Source organism: Astyanax mexicanus, chromosome 20 (assembly GCF_023375975.1).
Source record: "Astyanax mexicanus isolate ESR-SI-001 chromosome 20, AstMex3_surface, whole genome shotgun sequence".
In the NCBI taxonomy this organism is placed as follows: domain Eukaryota; kingdom Metazoa; phylum Chordata; class Actinopteri; order Characiformes; family Acestrorhamphidae; genus Astyanax; species Astyanax mexicanus.
In genome coordinates this window covers 15,984,487-16,004,732 of record NC_064427.1, presented here as the reverse complement: position 1 = coordinate 16,004,732, position 20,246 = coordinate 15,984,487, and the positions used below count along the sequence as shown (strand labels likewise).

Here is a 20,246-nt window from a genome sequence, read left to right as displayed (position 1 = left end):
ATTTCAGTACAAAATGTAAAAAAATCATATATTATATAGCTGTATTACACACAGAGTGATCAATTTTAAGTATTTATCTCTTTTATTGTTGATGATTTTGGCTTACAGCCAATGAAAACCCAAAAATCAGTGTCTCATTAGAATTAGAATATTATATAAGATTAATTGGTACTTTTGGTACTCAGTGTGGGCAGTGTGCCAAGTCCTGCTGGAAAATGAAATCTGCATCTTCATAAAAGTTGTTTTCAGCAGAGGGAAGCTGTAAGATATGAAGTGCTGTAAGATTTTGTGGGAAAACAAAACTGCACTGACTTTAGACTCGATAATAAAACACAGTCTGGAGGAAGAGTGGAGAGACACACAGTCCAAACTGCTCGAGATCTAGTGTGAAGTTTCCACCAATCAGTGATGGTTTGGAGATACAGGTCATTGTTGTTTTATTCTATAAACTTTGGACAACATTTCTCCCAAATTCCAAATAAAGATATTGTCATTTAGAGCATTTATAAGCAGAAAATGAGAAATGGCCGAAATAACAAAAAAAGATGCAGAGCTTTCAGACCTCAAATAATGCAAAGAAAACAAATTCATATTCATATTCAAGTTTTAAGAGTTCAGAAATATATAATAATATTTGGTGGAATAACCCTGGTGGTTTTTAATCACAGTTTATTTTCATGCATCTTGGCATCATGTTCTCCTCCACCAGTCTTACACACTGCTTTTGGTAATTTTATGCTGCTTTACTCCTGGTGCAAAAATTCAAGCAGTTCAGTTTGGTTTGATGGCTTGTGATCATCCATCTTCCTCTGGACATGTTTCAGAGAGAAACTCGTCATTTTTAAGTGCTCTCTTTTTTTCCCAGAGCTGTATCCAAGAGGAACCAACAGAGTCTAAACTAGAGCCTCATTTCAGCTGTATACCAGCTTCATTTAATTCCAAAAACTCTTTTATTACTTGCATGATGTTTCTTTTAAAATAGTGTTATTTGTTGATTTGTTAAATCAGCTCATTCTAAGTGTTTAGTTTGGGTTTTTAGAGAATTAGACATGTTTTAAACATGTTAAACAGGTTAAGGTCTGAAGCTCAAAATCCCCGTAAACTACTATCATCCATTCAATTCTCTTCACAGCTGAGTATCTTTCCCCTGGAGTTCAGTTCAGCTCCTCATCTACTCCACAAACCCTCTCCTCACCTTTCTCCAGGCCGTATCACTATTCTACAGCAGATCTGCTCACTATCAGATCAGTGCCACCGCCCCCGTGCACTGCTCCGGAGAGGACGTGACCTTTAGCAGAATATAGACATAAAAACAACAAGATTCATCCATCTTCATCCATCTCCTCAACAACAGCGCTCACAGAGAGCTGAATCTGTTCTTTTCAGGCAGGGGTGACCTTTTAGCAGCTTAAATTGAGTGTAAGAGTTATAGTGAATATAATTTTTACAGTTCAGCAACATCCAGTATCCATATAGACCAGATAATAACCCACATACAGTCGGGATATGTAGTAAATTAAGAAATAAAAACAGGAAAGGAAATTAAATAAATGTATAAAAAGGCAAATACAAAAAGACAAAAAATAGGGGGTAAAGATTAAGACTAGAGATGTGAGATATGATGTGATATGAGTAAAACAAATCATCTATCTCTTACACAGAGCTTATATACAGCTCTGGAAAAAAATATATAACAGAAAACTTAAAAATAATGGGTTTCTTTGATTTTACCAAATTGAAAATCTCTGGAATATAATCAAGAGGAAGATGGATGATCACAAGCCATCAAACCAAACTGAACTGCTTGAATTTTTGCACCAGGAGTAAAGCAGCATAAAGTTATCTAAAAGCAGTGTGTAAGACTGGTGGAGGAGAATATGATGCCACCAAATATTGATTTCTGAACTCTTAAAACTACTTTATGAATATGAACTTGTTTTTTTTTTTGTATTATTTGAGGTCTGAAAGCTCTGCAGTCATTTCAGTCATTTCTCATTGTCTGTAAATAAATGCTCTAAATGACAATATTTTTATTTTGAATTTGGGAGAAATGTTGTCTATAGTTTATAGAATAAAACAACAATGTTCATTTTACTCAAACATAAACCTATAAATAGCAAAATCAGAGAAACCGATACAGAAACTGAAGTGATCTTTTATTTTATTTATATATATATTGCAATATGACTAAGAACTCACACCACAATACGTTTTATGGTGAGATGGCAACATACCATATGAATAAATGAACTGAAATGAATTATAAATGCAAAACACTTTGTATCATCCTAAATACTGTAAAACCTATAACATATTAAAATCAGTTAGTAAGTTAACATTTTTATACATTAATATTTACTATATATTGCACAGCCCTTATACCTAATAAAACAAATATGTATAAAGTTGATTTATTACTAATGATGTTGGCAGTTTTGCTTTAGAGAAGAGCTTTTGTTGATAGATGATGTTTAATGAATAAACTGTATGTCATATTGAATGACATTCTATTCAAGCGAGCATCAGCCAGTGTGTGTGTGTGTGTGTGTGTTTACTGGCAGTGACAAGTGTGTGAGCTGCTTTACGCAGGAGACAAAATAAAGTTTATGAGGCGTTTCTAATAGGCGGGAATTCATGGCCATAAAACCTCACTGCTGAAATGTGTACGAGTGTGTTCAACAGCCACATCTTAATCTCAACACACACACACACACACACTCTCTCTCTCTCTCTCTCTCTCTCTCTCTCTACAAGAGCTGTGACAACTGAGACATGGTGTTAGGCAAAAGCTAAACTGCGGAGGAAAAGAACGAGAGAGAGAACATTGGTGAAAAAATACAAAATAAATGCAAATACATTATAAATGTCAATGTGTTAAAACTGAAAGATTGATGTATCAATGTCTGCTGATATCGGCCAATCCTGTGAGCAGATCAGATTATGTCAGTGAGGATAATTGCCATTTTCCTCCTTGTTCGACTCTTCTATAAACTCATGGGTGTAGAATGTGTAAGACTAACCCATCTAGTGGAGGAGTGAGAATAAAACCTTTTAACACCACTAACCATGTACCCCTGTTAAGAGTTCATCGTTCAGCCCATACAGCAGGCTGAACAGCAGTCTTATAAATATGATAACTCGTCAAAAGAACTAAATATATATAGCAGAAAAAAAGAATGCACAAAACCTCCAAAATCACAACTTTACTTTGTTTAGTCTTCAATGGACGTCGAATGGAAGTTGTTAAGCACATCTATTGGTTTATTGTCAGGTAATCATCCTAAAAAAACAAAAACTAGACTGATATTTGTGAGACAGAAACAACATGGTACAAAATTCACAAATATTCACAGAATTTCTTATTTCTTGAGCTAGTAACTCAAGCTGCTAATCCAAATTTAGTGATATAAAACAGTTTTGGAATTTAATACAACTGAATTACATCAATCCAGTCAATATATACAGAGAATTTTCAAAGGAAAGTCAAACTAACTTTACAGCTGACCAAAAAAGGAAGCGCTCTAAATTTATTCCAGCACTTGCAGCACAAACACCCGGGTGGAATGGGAGCGACGTGTGAAATTACAGGACAAAATACAAACTGCCTACAAGCAAAACTGCTGCTAAACGACTGCATTAAAGAATAGCACTCACTCCATCATTTCCTCTCAGTTAAAGTTATTTCTGAAGGAGTCATTTGGTCACGCAAGTCTATATATTTTTATTTTTACTCAAATTTTTGCTAATAAAATTAACACTGTGTCTGGACTGGACTTTCAGTTGTGAAAAAGCCTTTGTGCTGTGTAGTATTGCCATAGAAGTTAATCAGCTTTCTGGGGCTGTCCTGATGAGAGCCAGTTCCATCAAAACATTTGTTGGTTCTTTAAAGGTTTTTTAAAATCCGATCTCGATCCGACCCAGCTATCAACTATACTCCTTTTATTTGAGCTAAACTATTAGCCAGATAACTTTAATTACCACAGCTATGAAGCTACAAACGCTGTCTCTACTGCTGCTCCACGCTTTTACACACTAAAAGTGTGGTGTGTGCTGCGTTCACTGCTCGCAGACGCTCAACTCAGTTTACTATGTGTACATCTGCTCTACATGTCTCATTAAAAACACTGTGTTTGTAAGTGCGTTCCGTGGTAAAGCAGCTTCAGAATGTAAAAGAATCTTCTCACTATATTTACTTTCTTTCTCCCACGCCAGACAGCTCTGCCCAATCAGAGGAGACGATGTATTTGCGTGGTTTATTGTTGCGCATTTTGGTGCGTTTAGGTTTTTTTATACCTGTGTGAAAACAAACCAAACAAGAGGGAGAAAACGCGAAACACTCCAAATAAACAAACTTGTCAACTGATCCAGACCATAGAAACTTTCACAACTACAGGCTTCTGACCTTCACTTCTTAAAGTACTTTTTCTTTTCTTGCTTGAGGAGTTCTTGATTTTTTAATAATATGGATTAAAACATTACTCAAATAGAGCTATTGCCTATTAAACATTAATCAGCCTTCTCTATACAGCTAATCACATTTTCATCATCAATTTGTCCTTCATTTCTATTTTATTAAAAGCAGTTAATATCATCATAATAATATCATATACTGCTAGTATTCAGGTATTCAGGACCCGGAGGTCTGTAGCCTAGAAATTAAATTAAGTCTACTTTTAGCACCAGATATAACTCATGCTCTGCATTTACGGCTCCTGTGCGGTCCGGCGGCCACATTAGATAAACACGTCGAGTGTGTGTGAGTGTGTGAGAGTGTGTCGGGCGGGTGTTAAAGCTTGGATGCAGGAATTGATTACTCTTCCCCAATTGAAAGATCTTTCCAGGCAGTGCACTCAGCTGAAGAGCTCTGCAGGTAAACTGTTCCATACGTCATCCTGACACAGGAAACAGCTAACTGACCACAACTCAGCCACTTCTTGTCTCAGAACTGTGTGTGTCCTGAGTCCCGAGCCAGACAGAGTGTCTGAGAGTGTGTGTGTGTGTGTGTTTAACCCTTAAAACCTTACGGACGGATTTTCCGTCCAAAATCTCACCTTGTTTTCTCAGCTTAATTACTCAGGAATCCCTTCACACATTAACATAATCCATATGCGATTAGAAAGGGCGGAGCTTACTCTTTCTAAAAATAGTGATGACATCCCAGTGCGGTAAAACATCTACAAGAAACCCATTGAGAAATACACCTAAAAAAGTGAGATCTCCTTCCCCAACCAATATTATTTACCTTTAGAGCTTCAAACATATTTATATGATGTTTCAAACCAAATAATATCAGTAAATGACTCAAAAGTGTCCACAGAAAAAGTGTGAAACTACCTGCTTTACTCAAACTAAAGCTAGGTATGGTGTGCGCACTACTTTATATAGTTTTTTAATAATTTTACTTGCACATTTTTACTGAGTAATTATTTTGCACTAAACATTTTTATTTATTTAGACTAAAAAGTTTACATTTTTGTTTTATAGTTTTCTTTGTGTGTCCTGATTAAAATACTGAAAGGCATAGGCTGCTCTGAGTGTCAGGCTTTTAGTATCTACATGTATCCTAGATGTGTGATTACCAAGAACAATAAATCTGTCTGATGGCGGATGTTTCTCCATGTATTTTATCAAAGTAATAATTAATAAGCCATGTAATGAACTCAAATCATCAATATTCTTATGCTTTCAACTCATAAACACTCTAATCTAACCATTTTTGAAAATATATCTTAGGTGTGAATATATTTAAAGTCTATAGATTCAAAAATAAGTAAAAAAAAAAAAAAAAAAAAAAAAACAGGCGCTTGGTAAAATTTTGAGCAAAACATGATCAGTTCCAGGAAAATAGAACAATTCTGCTTCCTTTTACATTTTAAATGATTATATTTTTGAGCAGCCGTATGTCTTCTGGAGTAAAAGAGCTCAGGGCATGTGTCTGTCTGATATAATTACATATATAAATATGTTTGAATCACTAAAGGTAAATAATATTGGTTGGGGAAGGAGATCTTACTTTTTTAGGTGTTTTCTCAATGGATTTCTTGTAGATGCTTTACTGCACTGGGAGGTCATTACTATTTTTAGAAAGGTAAGTTCCTCCCTTTCTAAGCATAAATGGATTATGTTAATGTGTGAAGGGATTCCTGAGTAATTAAGCTGAGAAAACAAGGTGTGATTTTGCACGGAAAATCCGTCCGTAGGGTTTTAAGGGTTAAAGGAGCTCTGAGAAAACTTCAAGAAAGCTTAAGGTGCTTTAAAAGAAGAGTTACTAGAAGGTTCCTCAAAGCATTTTAAAGGGTTTCTCTGTTCCTGTGTACAGTATCATCTCTCCTACATTTCCTACTGTTCTTTTGGGCAACTTCCTTTATGTACTGGAACTTCCGTCAGAGCAAACTCTACTGTTTTACTGTTTCTCCTCTGTGCCTCCATCGTTCCTCAGATATCCTGCCATCATCCTGCCTTCTTGCCCTGTGATCATTTTCTGACCTCACCTTGAATAACCTTCAGCAGTAGATTTGTCCCAGCTTTGGATCTGACAGTAACTGTTTTTGGCGTCTCTGATCATCACTTTTATACCTTTAGACCTGAACTCCCAGCTCCCACCACGTCTCCTACCCATCAGACCTCAGCTTTCTGCTCATAAAGATCTGTTCTTTTTTAGGTTCCAATGAAAGAAACTGCTGCAAAGTCACCCTATAAAAAAAGGGAGAAACTAGAGGCAAGTGCATCTGATCTACTCAAGCATCCTATTGATTTCTGCATATTGTACTAATCTGGAACTAATCTGGTTCACAGTGGTTAAAATAGACTAGATATTTACTGATTGGACCACTAATTACTTACTGTAAGCTTTTCTGAATATGAGTGTATGCTAAATATCATTAATGTAAAATCTGGAAACCTAACCTCTTATACAGCTCTGGAAGAAAAAAAAAATGAAGAGAGCACTTCAGTTTCTGAATCAGTTTCTCTGATTTTGCAAATTATAGGTTTATGTTAAGAAAATTGTTGTTTTTGTTCTATAAACTACAGACAACATTTCTCCCAAATTCCAAATAAAAATATTGTCATTTAGAGCATTTATTTGCAGAAAATGAGAAATGGCTGAAATAACAAAAAAAAAAAAAGATGCAGAGCTTTCAGACCTTAAATAATGCAAAGAAAACAAGTTCATATTAATATAGATATAGTTTTAAGAGTTCAGAAATTAATATTTGGTGAAATAACCCTGGTGGTTTTAAATCACAGTTTTTTTTCATGCATCTTGGTATCATGTTCTCCTCCACCAGTCTTACACACTGCTTTTGAATAACTTTATGCTGCTTTACTCCTGGTGCAAAAATTCAAGCAGTTCAGTTTGGTTTGATGGCTTGTGATCATCCATCTTACTCTTGATTATATTCCAGAGGTTTTTAATTTGGTAAAATCAAAGAAAATAATCATTTTTAAGTGCTCTTTTATTTTTTCCCAGAGCTGATTATGGCAAAAAGTATAGGGCAAAACACTAATTTATATTAAACAGTGAAATATTTACTTTAAGTCATATTTCAGCATTTCTGTAAAGGTAAGGATTTGTTAAGAAGCTAATTGTAATTCTTTACATTTTTTTTTTACATATTTACTGCATATATTCATATACCAAATGTGTATGTGTGTGTGTGTGTGTTAGCAGCAGGCGGAGTGCACAGCTGAAAGTGTGACAGAGTCTCAAGTGACTAAAACCTGCAGCAGACTGCATTAAACATTCACACACACACACACGCACACGCACACACATAGATACACACACTCATGCGATTGTGTTTCCAGCTCCCTGAAAGTGTAAATGCAGTAAACACACTGTAAGCCCATAATACACATCCCCTCACAATAGCCGCTCACAATGTGCATTGTTCATATTCTGAATGGCTGCCATTAAAGCACAGCAGGCCAGACAGGACTACAATACCCAGCATGCATTGTTCTGTGTGTAATCTTAACCCATCCATTCTGTCCAATTCTGCACCACCACTCTCCCATGTCCAATATTCATCTTTATGACCAGCTATTAAGCCTTATGGTTGGCAAGGACATGAGCAAGAGTATGTGTGTGTGTGTGTGTGTGTGTGTAAGAGTGTGTGTGTGTAAGAGTGTGTGTGTGTGTGTGTGTGGAGTTCAGAAAGAAGCAGAGCGAAGCAGCAAGGTCACCTCATTCTTTCAACGATAAATCAATAAAGATATAGAAACAAGAGGAACGAGAGAGAGAGAGAGAGAGAGAGAGAGAGAGACAGAGAGACAGAGAGAGAGAGAAGGGAAGGATATGGAATATGTGTGTGTGTTGTGTATACATTAAAGTATTACATCCAGTTTTGATATAGGATATCACATCTGTCTGTCCACCTGTCTATCTATCTTTCCATCCATCCATCTAGCCTTTCAGTTACCTGAACTGCTTGAATTTTTGCACCAGGAGTAAAAGCAGTGTGTAAGACTGGTGGAGGAGAACATGATGCCAAGATGCATGAAAAAAACTTTGATTAAAAACCAGGATTATTTCACCAAATATTGATTGATTGATTGCTTTCTCTTTTTCTTTCTCTTTTCTTTCTTTCTTTCTTTTTTTCTCTTTTTTCCTTTCTCTTTCTTTTCTTTCTCTTTCTTTTCTCTTCCTTCCCTCCTTCTGCCTGTCTGTCTGTCTTGTCTGTCAAAAAGTTTGAACCATCATTGTACATATATACAAATACAAATATACAACTCAAATTTTTGCACCAGGAGTAAAGGCATACAGTTATCCTCTAAAAGCAGTGTGTAAGACTGGTGGAGGAGAACATGATGCCAAGATGCATGAAGATACAAACCAGGATTATTCCACCAAATATTGATTTCTAAACTCTTAAAACTTTATTTAACGAAAACTTAACGTTTTCTTTGCATTATTTGAGGTCTGAAAGTTTTTTGGGTTATTTTAGCCATTTCTCATTTTTTGCAAATAAACAAAAATAATATTTTTATTTGGAATTTGGGAAAAATGTTGTCTGTAGTTTATAGAATTGAACAACAATGTTCATTTTACTCAAACATAAACCTATAAACAACAAAACTCAAAGAATCAGAGTAACTGTATATAATACTACCAAAAGTATAATATAAGACTACTAAAAGCAGACCATAGCAGGACGATAAATGAACTCCTTCTGGATGTTTCTCTCCACATTTTTATTGGTTAATTGATCATTAAATTATTACAGAACACAGAACAAAGTATCTTCGATTCTAAAAAGAGAATAAAAAAGTGACAAGCTCAACCTTATCAGTGTCCTCAAGTCCTGACACTGTTTATAAAAACAGGTAGGTCTGTGTGAGAGCATGAGCCCAAGGTGACCCTGGGCGGGCGGCTGCTGCTGGGTTAGCATTAGCGCTGATGCTAGTGGTGTGCTGATTGTGCTGCTGGGTTATTTATGAAGCCTCCTCCTCCTCCCTGAGCCTTTAATAATTCAAACTGCACAGCCCTCACACTCCCCCGAGACCCCGCTCTCGCGCCGGAGCTCCCGGCCATTCATCAAACCCTCATCTCTCTCTCGCTCTACCTCTCCCTCCTGCTGTCTCTCTCCATCTCTCTCCACGCTCTCGCGCTGCCTCTCTCCATCCTCCTCACTCCTGAACGCTGCTGTATCACCAGGTGAGCCTGACATCTCACTCCGAGAGCAAACACAGCCGTCTCTGTGCTCGGCTGTTCAGCGGAGACTAATGCTACAAGGCTACATGTTATTGCGACGCAATCACAATATATTGAACAGTAAATATCAGTAAATTAAACATATATATATATATATATCGTCACTGTCCAATGAAAAACAAGTATCTCCACTTTTGTCGATTTTTACTTTACTACATAATTTGAACAGACAAACTGTCCCTTGCACTGTGCCAAAATGTCTTGATGATGTCTTGTTTCTTTGATTTTACCAAATTACAAACCTCTGGAATATAATCAAGAGGAAGATGGATGATCACAAGCCATAAAACCAAACTGGTTGAACTGCTTGATTTGTTTTTGCATCAGGAGTAAAGCAGCATAAAGTTTTCCAAAAGCAGTGTGTAAGACTGGTGGAGGAGAACATGATGCCAAGATGCATGAAAAAAACGGTGATTAAAAACAAACAGGGTTATTCCACCAAATATTGATTTCTGAACTCTTAAAACTTTAACGGAAACTTGTTAAATGTTTTCTTTGCATTAACTGCAAAATATCAAACATTATACAACAGTTCCGACCTCACAATCTGATTGGTTGAGAAGTGATCTAGCCATGATGATATTTCGTGATAACATCACGGCCTTCTCACACTAAACTTGTATCTCTCCACCGACGCGTTGCCGAGTAACGGCGTATATACACAGGACACCCGCAGCAGCGTTAGCTTAGCACAGACTAGCGCTCAGCCGCGGCACGCTCGCCCGCAGCGCAGGCTCGTCTTTCGTGGAAAAAAGGGAACGAAAATCGCTCGGTTAATACCGTCTTACAGCCAGAACGCTAACCAGCCAGGCTAGGCTAAGCTAAGTTAATGCTGAGCTAAAGCAAGCTACGCTAACCTAACCACAGTCCAGCCAGCTAGCTAAAACCAACACCACCCAGGAAAATAAGCAGAAATGCTAAAATTCACGGTTTTCACCTGAAGACGAGTCCACGGAGCAGGAGAGGAGAGTATTAGCGTTATTTCACGCTCCTAACGTTACCATCTTCACTTATTCCCAATTTTGCTTTCAAGCTAACTTTCGTGGTGTTAGTCTGCCTGAACCATACACTGTGTGTAGTTAAGTTGTGGTGGAACTACTTTTTGGCGGAAGGCACAGTCCATATTAAAGCATATTCAAACTGAATTTCTTAAAGTTCTTTGATTTATTTTCTTTATATATTTAGTAAAAAAAGAAACTGTTGTATAAAAGCAATAGAACACCCGAGGTTGTGTGTTATCGCGAATAACATCACGGCTGTGATGATCTACGGCACTCGCCTTCGGCTCGTGCCTGCGACCAAATCACAGCCGTGATGTTATTTCGCGATAACACACTCCCTCTCGTGTTCTATTGCTTAAGTAAATATCAGTAAAATAAACATATATATCGTCGATGTCCAATGAAAAACAAGTATGTCCACTTTTGTAGATTTTTAGTTTACTGCACAATTTGAATATACAAACTGTCCCTTACACTGTGCCAACATTTTTTGATGAACGGACCAATAGAAACTCTTTAAAATGACCTGAAATAAACTCTTTTTACATTGACTTCCATTGAAAGTTTAGAAGTTTTTTTTCTCTCCTGTAAAGTTTCTATTTTGTAAATTCTTGTTTTTCATTGGACAGCGACGATATATACATTTTACAGATAGCAAGGAACAGGGGTTTCACCATGATTTACTTCTAATTATGATTTAGCAGGTTAAGCTTAGCTAAGATAAGCTATGTAAACAGATTTTTTTCCATAAAAAAAAAAAAAAAAAAAATCAAACAAGCTCCGGATGTTAATCTACACAGATTTCTCTACTGAAAACTTTTGGGTTTATTTGGGTGAGTAAAGCGCCCAGTAACCTTAGATTTCCAAATTTGCACTAAGGCTAAGTGCAGCAGCATTTTAGCATTAGCATTTGAAATACAAATATGGCCATTTAGAGCATTGATTTGCAGAAAATGAGAAATGACTTAATAATATAACAATATAACAAATAATAATGCAAAGAAAACAAGTTAATATTCATAAAGTTTTAAGAGTTCCGAAATCAATATTTGGTGGAATAACCCTGGTTTTTAATCACAGTTTTCATGCATCTTGGCATCATGTTCTCCTCCACCAGTCTTACACACTGCTTTTGGATAACTTTATGCTGCTTTACTCTTGGTGCAAAAATTCAAGCAGTTCAGTTTGGTTTGATGGCTTGTGATCATCCATCTTCCTCTTGATTATATTCCAGAGGTTTTATAATTTGGTAAAATCAAAGAAACTCATCGTTTTTAAGAGGTATCTTATTATTTTCAGAGCTGTATGTTTATATTTGTATTGCTCTTGGATGTACTTCGTATTGCAATTTTTTTTTTTTTTATAATTTTATTTCTAATTTTTCCCATTTTCTCCCCAATTTACACGGCCAATTACCCAACCCACTCATTAGGACTCCCCCTATCACTAGTGATGCCCCAACACACCAGGAGGGTGAAGACTAACACATGCTTCCTCTGATAAATGTGAAGCCAGCCACCGCTTCTTTTCGAGCTGCTGCTGATGCAGCATTACCGAGCAGCCAGCACGCTTGGAGGAAAGCGCAGCGGCTCGGCTCCGGTACATCAACCTTAACCAAACCACACACACACACACACAATAGCAGTTTATTTACCATGGCTGCTGGTGGGCGTGTCTCCCTGTAGCTACGTTGCGCGAGTGTGTTTGGGGACAGGGGTCTCTGGATACCCCCTCCTCATGCGCTCGCCCCCCCGCTGCACCTCACACCACCAAATCCTGAGAGAGAGAGAGACAGAGAGAGAGAGACAGACAGAGAGAGAGAGAGAGAATAATGAGAACACTGTGTTATTTTCCGTTTACTCAGCAGAGCTTGTTTGTTTTTCTCCATTATGTCTGAAGCTCTGATGCTGTTTCTGCACAGCAGGACTTAACCTGAAAAACTAAATCCGCCTGCATAAAGAGGCACCACCACCCCGCAACCCCGCCCGCTCCACCCATCCCTCTCTCTCTCTGACCCGACACAGCCTCATTTCACCTCTGCTTTTCTGGATTAGAGAGAGAGAATGTATTATACACACTCACACACATCACACATATTGGTTTTTAATACCCTGTCAGAATGTGGGGTCATGCATGTGCTTAAATATTACATATCTCTCTGCAAAAAAAAGAACATAAATCATTTATAAAACAGAGTAAAAAGAAAATATACCATGTAGAAAAGCAATAGCATACTTATTAAACTTCTGCTGATTATTTCATTTTAATTATTACTCCACTTTCTCCACATTTTTCCTAGAACAATTATAACCAGCCCACTCCAAGCAGCTGGGCTGCTCCATTACTTGAGATCTGTGCGATCAGTGTGTGTTTGAGTGGAGGTGGATGTGCTGTGCTGTCCACTGAGGGAGGTAATGCCTTCTATGATGTATTCCTGATACGCATTTGACACTGTGCAATGTGAAATCTGGTATCTGGTATGCCGGAAGGGAAAAATTAAAACCAGTAGAGAAACTGCTAGAGGAACTGCAGAGCGCTGTGTAGAACAGCACCACCAAAGAAGCAGATACAGCTCGCCAACTAACACTAGCCAGTTAGCATAACAAGCTAATTCACTAGAGTGATGGTAGCTCAGGTCTGTAGAGTTAAACACTCGTCTTACTCAGTCTTGCCTGGAGAAAATTGAGAACATCACTTTATCTGAGGAGCTCCTGCTGCTGATCCTCACTGTGTGAGTGTTTATTCAATTAAAATAGAAAAACAACAGAACCAACAGAACAAACAAACTCAGCCCAGAATCAGTCCTGAGTACAGAATCATTTATTTTGCACAAATGTGATAAAACTCCCTAAAACTCTGAATAAAAGGTGCAAAAAAGCTTCAAGAGCAGTAACTATAGCCCTGTTTAAATATATTAATACTGTAGCTTAAAGGATAATATTAATGCATGCTAAACTGAATTTAGTTATTAACTGAAGAAAGAAGGGAATTGTGGCTGAATTTAATACTGTAATGCCTCTAATGGCTTCAATAATAACATATTATACTTTGATATTAAACTTGCATCTGACTTGTGCAGAAGAGCTTTTGAGAAATATCTCTTTTAAAAACATAAACTTTGAGTATTTTAGGTTTGTTTATAGTGTTTATGGAACTATTTAAAATACTTAGTTTAGTGAAGGAAGTCGCGTTAAAATTGTTGGCGTATCTAATTCTAAGGTCTATTGTTTATATTCTTCAGCTGTTTTTCTGATAATAAAGTGTGATATATTTATATATTGTGTATATATTTTGTGGGACAAAGTAAACCCAATACTAATCAAAGCTAATCTATGTATATGTTATATGTATATATGTCATGCAAAATAATAATAATAATATATAAATAAATAATAATACAAATACTGTGATATACATTTTTGGTCATACCGCCCAGCACTACCTCAACTACATCATCAGAAACTGAACGTCCCATCTAACTGGCACCCATTCTCAGACCTCATTCCATCTCCCATTATTAATGCCACCTTGTTACACCTTGAGCACAACTATTGTTTAATCACATTCACAAGATAACACCTCACTACATCTACAGATGTGTATTGTGTATATGTCAATTACTATACTAGTGCCATATAACAGCAAACCCAAACTGCATTTCCCATGTTCATGTGACACAACTAGACTGGAGGCGGAGTGAGGCAAAGGTCAACTTTCAGCCAGTCAGGTGCAGAAAAAAACACTTTTTACATTATATTACATTTGGCAGACGCTTTTGTCTAAAGCGACTTACAATAGTGAAGTACAAAAATAATAGAAGTTAAAGGTAAAAACATCTTTAGACAGGGTCTAAAGGAGGTCAAAGGGAGATAATGGGATAGAGGAGTGAAGGAGGGGAAGAAGGAAATGAGGTTAGAAGTAGTTAGTTAGTTAGTTAGAGGTGTTAGGAGAGTAAGTGCTCTTTGAAGAGCTCTGTCTTCAGGAGTTTATTAAAGATAGTGAGAGATTCTCCTGATCTGGTAGTAGAAGGTAGTTTGTTCCACCATTGGGGAACTCTGTATGAGAACAGTCTGGATTGCTTTGTGTGAATGTTTGCTTGGTAAAGTGAGGCGACATTCATTGGAGGAGCGCAGCGGCCGGGAGGTAGCGTAAGCCTTCAGGAGTGATCAGTGCAGGTAGGAAGGAGCTGTTCTGTCATCACCTTGTAGGCGATTGTAAGAGCTTTGAATTTGATGCGAGCATCAACTGGTAGCCAATGGAGCTCAATGAGCAATTAAGAATTTATCGTGTTTTACGTCAATATCAGGATATGCAACTGCGTTATTGCACATCACATTTTTTGTCCACATTGTAACCCGTATTATGAAGCAGGGGGGAGCGTTCTGTTCATATTTGATATTCCGGGAGGAGAGCTGCTTCACTGATATGAGATATGAGGCCATTGTTTAAAACACACAGAGCTCAATTAACCAGCGCTCAGTTAATCCAGCTGCTGCCCACTTCAGCTGAACCTGCCCATCAGTAATGCTCTACACACACACACACACACACACACACACACACACACACACACTTACTCTCTCTCACACACACACACTCTCCAGCAGCTCAGTACTTAGTGAAATCGTTTACAGTGATCGCAATAATCATAATTTGTGGATCAAATAGTCTGAGACTGACTCCACTAATCCCGCTTCATCTGGTCTAATCCCATTTACACACTGACGTCATTTCAGCAGAAATATAGTTTTGTTTCCACGCAGGAGCTCACGTCCACCTAAACCCAAACTGTGCTCCAGAATAAGCTGTGCTCCAGAATTAACTGAGCTCCAGATTAAGCTGTGCTATAGAATAAGATGTGCTATAGAATAAAATGTGCTTCAGAATAAACGTTGCTCAAGAATAAGCTGTGCTCCAGAATAAGCTGTGCTCCAGAATGAGCTATGCTACATAATAAGCTGTGCTCCAGAATAAAATGTGCTCCAGAATGAGCTGTGCTACAGAATAAGCTGTGCTCCAGAATAAGCTGTGCTCCAGAATGAGCTATGCTACATAATAAACTGTGCTCCAGAATAAAATGTGCTCCAGAATGAGCTGTGCTACAGAATAAGCTGTGCTCCAGAATAAAATGTGCTTCAGAATAAACGTTGCTCAAGAATAAGCTGTGCTACAGAACAAGCTGTGCTCCAGCATAAACTGTGCTCCAGAACAAGCTGTGCTCCAGTATTAACTGTGCTCCAGAATAAGATGTGCTATAGAATTAGATGTGCTCCAGAATAAGCTGTGCTACAGAACAAGCTGTGCTCCAGCATAAACTGTGCTCCAGAATAAGCTGTGCTCCAGTATTAACTGTGCTCCAGAATAAGATGTGCTATAGAATAACATGTGCTCCAGAATAACATGTGCTCCAGAATAAGCTGTGCTCCAGAATAAGCTGTGCTCCAAAATAAACTGTGCTCCAAAATAACCTGTGCTACAGAATAAGCTGTGCTCCAGAATAAACTGTGCTCCAGAATAAACTGTGCTCCAGAATGAGCTGTGCTACAGAATGAGCTGTGCTACAGAATGAGCTGTGCGACAGAATGAGCTGTGCTCCAGAATAAGCTGTGCTCCAGAATAAGCTGTGCGACAGAATAAGATGTGCGACAGAATAAGCTGTGCTCCAGAATAAGCTGTGCGACAGAATAAGCTGTGCGACAGAATAAGCTGTGCTCATGAAAGTGATGCTAAATCCATCTGTGGGTTCGACCTGGCTCTTCTCCAGAGGTGTAGAAACGCATCAGGGCTTCAGTCTAAAGGTTGCTGTTTCAAAGTCAAAGTCAAAGTGGTTTTTATTGTCATTTCAGCTATATACAGAGTACACAGTGAAACGAAACAACGTTCCTCCAAGGACCATGGTGCACATTGCATTGATTTCAGAACATTTGAATAATATTTTGGCCAAAAAGAGAATCTTGGGTTGTTTTCAAAAATGTAAAAACAGTAGAATATAAGAACAGTCTCAAAAACAAAGGTGCTTCAAAATACTTCTCTGAGCTCTACCACTAAAAAATCTCTCTGGCTAAGAGGACCAAAACTGTGATTAGGACAAAGAAATGGAGAACCTTAAAACTAGTTAAAGAACCTGTACATCACTTATAGTAAAGCTGGATTATTATGGAAATACCCTTGTAGCCACAAGTGAGGCACCTATCTAAGCATGTATAGAACCAAAATGAAGCGTCTACACCTATAGACCCACATATAAAGCATGTATAAAGCCAAAAATGAAGCACTTACTGACAAAAGTAAAGCACCTATGTGATTACCTATAGACCCACATGTAAAGCATGTAAAGAAGCTCCTAATAACCCCAAACGTACAGCACCTACAGAATCAAATGTGAAGCACATATGGAAGCACTTATGGACCTATGGAATTTTCTAAGAAACCCAGGTTAAGCACCTGTGGTTGTACCTATGGAATCACATGTGGACCCAAATATAAAGCAAATATAGAATCACCTAATGATGCAAAAGTGAAGCACCTATGGAAGTAACCCAAAATTAAGGACATACGCCATCAAAAATAAATCACTTGTGATAGCACCAAAAATAAAGCATCTATGGAATCAAAAGTAAAGCACCTATAGAAGCACCAAAGATTAAGCATCTATGGAAGTAACAGACCCAAAATAGAGGACCTATGAAATCAAAAGTGAAGCACATATGATGGCAGCAAAAATAAAGCATATATGGAGTCAAAAGTTATGCACCTATGGAAGTAATGGACCCAAAATTGAGGACATATGTCTTCAAAAGTGAAATGAGAAGCACCTGTGCAAAATGTATGTATGTATATATATATATATATGTATGGAATCAAGTTCCTGAAATGAGTTAACTAAAATCAGTGTCGGAAAGGACTCGAGAGTTAAAATCCTGAATCACTCATAAACAGAGCGTCCTGAGATAAAGCCTGCTTTCCTGTGACAGATGCCGGCATTAGCGCACAGCCTTTTCTGCAGCGACTGAAAGAAAACGTGAATCAGGGCCATCTGGGGTTTTGTGGATTTTTCCTTGGTTGGTGAGACGCTGCCAAACCTGACTGACCAATCACATCTGCTCAGAGTCTGCTGCCTCAAACACACCCGCTATTCAGATCACGCATTTATCATTAATATGCCTCAATATGTGAAATATGGTCTTCACACATCCTGTGCGCGCACACACACATCACTCATCAAAGGGATTATGTGTCCTATTTAAAATCCAGTTTAAATGTCAGTGCTCAATACCAAGCAAGGAAATAACCAGTTTTATTGCAAAAAAATATTTAGTATGCAGATTTACAGTTGTTTATTTTTACAAAGTCTACAAAACAAAAACCTGCTCATTTGCTGTTCAGAGGTGAGTATATCGCACTGTAGTCTGCATGTTTAACGTGTTAAAACAAGCTACATGGGACGAACCGCTCGCTACAATCTACAAAATCTACAAAAAATCTGCTAGCACTGTGGGAGCAGCATTAGCTTTAGTTCCTAACTGCGTGAAGTGCTCTCTTTTTTCCATTCAGAGTAGAGTATATTTAGTCTGTGTGTGTTTACCATGTTAAAACAAGCTACATGGGACTAACCGCTAGCTAATATCTACAAAATCTACAAAAAAATCAGCTAGCACCGCTGGAGCAGCATTATTACTGTATTACCCGCAAACCATGTTAAGCTCTAGCTCTTTCACCGTTCAGAAGAGAGTATATCGGACTGTAGTCTGTGTGTTTACCATGTTAAAAAACAAGCTACATGGAGCAAACCGCTAGCTAAAATCTACAAAATCTACAAAAAATCTGCTAGCACTGCTGGAGCAGCATTATTACTGTATTAGCCGCTAACAACGTAAAGCGCTAGCTCTTTCACCATTCAGAAGAGAGTATATCGAACTGTAGTCTGCATGTTTACCATGTTAAAACAAGCTACATGGAATTAACCATTAGCTAAAATCTACAAAAAAAAACTGCTAGCACTTCTGAAGCAGCATTATTACTGTACTAGCCGCTAACCGCGTTAAGCACTAGCTCTTTCACCGTTCAGAAGAGAGTATATCGGACTGTAGTCTGCACATTTACTCTGTTAAAACAAGTTACATGGGACGAACCGCTAGCTAGCTGGGACGAGCCCTGGCTTGCCAGAACACTCAGGATTCCTTAGGTTAGCTCTGTCAGGCAGCATTTAAAAGGGCTAGCGCTTGCCGCTAATGCTGCTGCACCCAGCCTTATTGGACTTCTGGAAATCTAAGCTTACTATAAATTAACGGAAGCTCTTTAACCACCCAAATAAACAGTTATCAGGAGAGAAATCTGTGTAGATTAACATCCAGCACTCTTGACTTTTAAATATATATTTTTTTAAGAATTACAATTTTGTTTATTTAGCTTAGCTTTACTTAACTTAGTTACATCCAAGAAGGGAAACATGGCCCCTGTTCCTTACTAGTGTTGCATCATGCACCTTATAATCAATCTGGTGTGCCTTATAGTCTGTAAAATACAGTATATACTGCTTGTGTTGAAGTGTCGTGAGAGTAAATAATATCAAGTCAACTGAAATACAGTGTTTCTTACAGGAGGGGAGGCAGCAGAGGAGAGAAATGAAAGGTTGTCACAGCACTCAGCGGTTTCGAAACAACACACACACACACAAACACACACACCTCAACTCCATCAGCTCATCAGCTGTTTAAAAACAAAGATGTTTTAGAGCCGAACACGTCACGTATCCTTAACATCTACACGTCTCACCCTGCGTTCACACTGGCAAGTGACAGAGCGGCAACCCACCAGTCACTTTCTATAAGCAGAATTTGTAGCCGTGATTTACAGTTTTCAGCTTTAAAGCGAGTTGACTGTGAGTCTAACCAAAGAGCCAAAAGTAAAGTTCCTACATAAGAAAGTACAGAGACTAATTAAAGCACCTACATAACACAATATAGAGTCAAAGGTAATGCACCTACATGAAGTATACAGCCAAAATTTAAGCACCTACACACAAAAGTATAGAGCCAAAAGTGAAGCACCGATGGGAATACTTACAGAGGCAAACATGAAGCACCTGCATAAGAAAGTAAAGAGGCAAAAGTAAAGTACCTACATAAGAAAGTATAGAGCCAAAAGTGAAGCTCCTACACAAAGTATAGAGCCAAAAGTGAAGCACCCAAGGCAATACATACTGAGCCAAATGAAAAATACCTACATAAAGTATGGAGCCAAACGTGAGCCCCTACAGTATATAAGAAAATACAGATGCAAAAATGAAGCACCTACATCAAGTTTAGAGCCAAAATTGAAGCACCTACATAAAGTTTAGAGCCAAAAGTGAAGCACCCACATAAGAAAATGTAGAGCCACAAGTGAAGCTCCTATGGGAGATCTTATAGAGCTGAACGTGAAGCAACTACATAAGACAGTATAGAGGTGAAAGTGAAGCACCTATATAAGAAAGTACAGATCCAAACATAAAGCACCTACATAAGAAAGTATATAGCCAAAAGTAAAGC

The 20,246-nt window shown here is 37.9% G+C and overlaps 1 protein-coding gene across 4 annotated transcripts in view; it reads right to left on the bottom strand.

Moving 5' to 3' along the window:
* Positions 1-20,246, bottom strand: part of LOC103039720 (spermatid perinuclear RNA binding protein) — a 156,256-nt gene that overhangs the window by 62,137 nt on the left and 73,873 nt on the right. For all 4 annotated transcript variants that reach the window (XM_049468460.1, XM_049468462.1, XM_022680950.2 and 1 more), the window contains exon 3: positions 12,371-12,492. In XM_049468460.1, coding sequence (XP_049324417.1) covers positions 12,371-12,373 — 3 coding nt within the window. In that variant the 5' untranslated portion in view covers positions 12,374-12,492. The remainder of the gene's footprint in view (positions 1-12,370; positions 12,493-20,246) is intronic.